Source organism: Tiliqua scincoides, chromosome 5 (genome assembly GCF_035046505.1).
Source record: "Tiliqua scincoides isolate rTilSci1 chromosome 5, rTilSci1.hap2, whole genome shotgun sequence".
Taxonomy (NCBI): domain Eukaryota; kingdom Metazoa; phylum Chordata; class Lepidosauria; order Squamata; family Scincidae; genus Tiliqua; species Tiliqua scincoides.
The window spans coordinates 105,998,220-106,000,591 of NC_089825.1; the positions used below are offsets into that span (position 1 = coordinate 105,998,220).

Genomic DNA, 2,372 nt, shown 5'->3' on the forward strand with positions numbered 1-2,372 from the left:
TTAGCTACTGATGTGAAAATTCCTCCAGAGACGCTTCACTTGTTTTATTGAATCTTTTCAAAGCTTCCCTTGAAAATTCCCAGGTATTTCTCCTTGAGATGACACCTGAAATCCATCTTAAATTCCACTGAGAATCTGGCAGTGTTGCACATGATTAGTCCTGCTCAAATGGTCGCAATAAATTGCCTCTATATGGGATTGTGCCATAAGAAAATTGACCCCAGGCAGACTGGGTATGTGAAGGGGCCCATAGAGTTCACCATTATGCAAGGAAACCCAGTAATGTATTTTTAGAGAAGTATTGCAAGCCTAGCATCCTGGACAGGGACATTTTGATTTCTTTGTTTCTCATGCTATAGATTAGTGGATTCATCATAGGTGGAACCATGGAATATATTAAGGTAAATGCCAAGTCCAGGTTTGATGGTGCATCAGGAGTGGGCCTGAAGTAAGCAAAACATCCAGTGAATACAAAGGTGGAGAAAACAATGAGGTGGGGAAGGCAGGTAGAGAAGGCCTTTTGCCTTCCCTTCACGGAAGGAATTTTGAGCACTGAGGTGAAAATGTGCACATATGTGATAACGACAAAGACAAAGCAACCTAAGCCAACACTAGCACTTAACCCAACAACTCCAATTTCAATTAGGTACAAGTCAGAGCAAGCAATCTTAAGTAAGTGTGGAATTTCACAGAAGAACTGATTGACAATGTTGGAACAAAAGGGGGTTGCAAAGGTACCTCCAGCATGCAATACGCCATAGAGAAGGCTGGTGATCCAAACACTCACCACCATTTGGGTGCAGGCCGGCTTGTTCATCACCATCTCATACTGCAGTGGATAGCAAATGGCAACATACCGATCGTAGGCCATGACTGTGAGGAGAGAGACATCGGATGCTAAAAATAAAAGGAGCAAGAAGACTTGAGCAACACACTCAGCATAAGAAATGTGCCTGGTATTGAAGAGGGAGTTGGCCATGGATTTGGGCATAATGACCGAAACTTGGCCAAGGTCCTGGATGGCCAGGTTCATCAGAAATAAGTACATGGGAGTGTGCAGAGGGTCAATGGCCACTGCTGAAATGATGAGAAGGTTCCCTGTGACAGTTGCCAGGTATAAAACCAGGAAAACAAAGAAGTGTAGAATTTGCAATTCCCGAACCTCTGTGAACTCCAGGAGCAGAAACCCAGACAGAGAAGAGTGGTTAGTCATGGTGATGATGGTTTGCTGCTTGGTAGGATGCATGTCACCTGTATAAAGAAATGGAAAATGGTTAAAAAATGGTATTGTGTAGTAGTGGTTATAATGATAAAGTAACAAGAGAAACTATCAAGCTGGGACTTTGTTTTGTACATTAGTACAGGCAGTGACAGCAGTTGTTTGATAATATTATACCTGCATACTCATCATTGCTTAGTTATGGTGACTAAGGCAATCCCTAAAATATTTGAACCTACAAACCTAAAGTTTGAAGTTATAAGATTGAACAAAATAATGAAAAAGAGACCCTGCAAACTTGCCTCTGAGTTAGGCATATTTGGACCTTCATAAATAGACCAAGGATAACAATTTCAAATGACCCACACTGCATTCCTACCTTGTCATTTCACTTTAATTTCTACCTTGTCATCTGAAAATGCTCCTGAAAGGCACAGTGTTTGGAAGAGCTACACCAGCTCTTGAAAAAACGTGCAGTTGAACAACCACCAGAAATATTTGATATAGTCCACCAGCCGGTGGCGTAGCTAGAGGGGGTGCAGAGCACTAAGTTCTGCGGAAAGCCTCATTGCAGCATGCAGTCGGCCCCTCCCCCTCCCCTTCAGAGCCATTTCAGGCGGGGTGAGCAAAATGGAGACGAACGGAACCATCATAGCAAAAGTGCCGTAGAGGACGTGGCACCAGCGCTGATTATCACATCAGTTGGCGCTGGGCTTCAGCACTAAGAAAACAACCTCATGGAACAGCCAGTGGTATGTTCTACTGTTGGCTGGCGGAGAGGCTTTTCGGGGCAAGAGAGGATGGGGAAAAGTGGGAGGGGGCAGAACTGGGTGGGGGGAGGACAGGCTGGAGGAGGATTGGCGGAGATGGTGGCAGTGCCTGCCAATGTATCCTGTGCCCCCTCCCAAAGTTGTGGAACCCTACATGGTCCTCAGTTCTGTGCCAACTCAAAAACTGACACAGCTCCGAGGAGACCCATTGGGGCTTCCTCAGTTCTACATGGGGTAAGGGAACAATTATTCCCTTATCCTGAGGAGACTCTGGCAGCTGCACTAGTCCCATAGGTTGCTGCAGCAGCCATTTCAGTGCCACTGCATAACTGGACGCCACTAGTGTTGTTGGGCTTAGGCTGCCCAACAACACCCTGGATCAC

General features: G+C 45.5%; 1 protein-coding gene across 1 annotated transcript; it reads right to left on the reverse strand.

Moving 5' to 3' along the window:
* Positions 1-262: 262 nt before the first annotated feature.
* Positions 263-1,213, reverse strand: LOC136652936 (olfactory receptor 14J1-like). The gene has a single exon (XM_066629859.1). The coding sequence runs from the start codon at positions 1,211-1,213 to the stop codon at positions 263-265; it is 951 nt and encodes a 316-aa protein (XP_066485956.1).
* Positions 1,214-2,372: the final 1,159 nt, after the last annotated feature.

Excerpts from the sequence above, each read along its gene's own strand:
- LOC136652936 (XM_066629859.1), bottom strand. The coding sequence starts at position 1,213 with ATGACTAACCACTCTTCTCTGTCTGGGTTTCTGCTCCTGGAGTTCACA.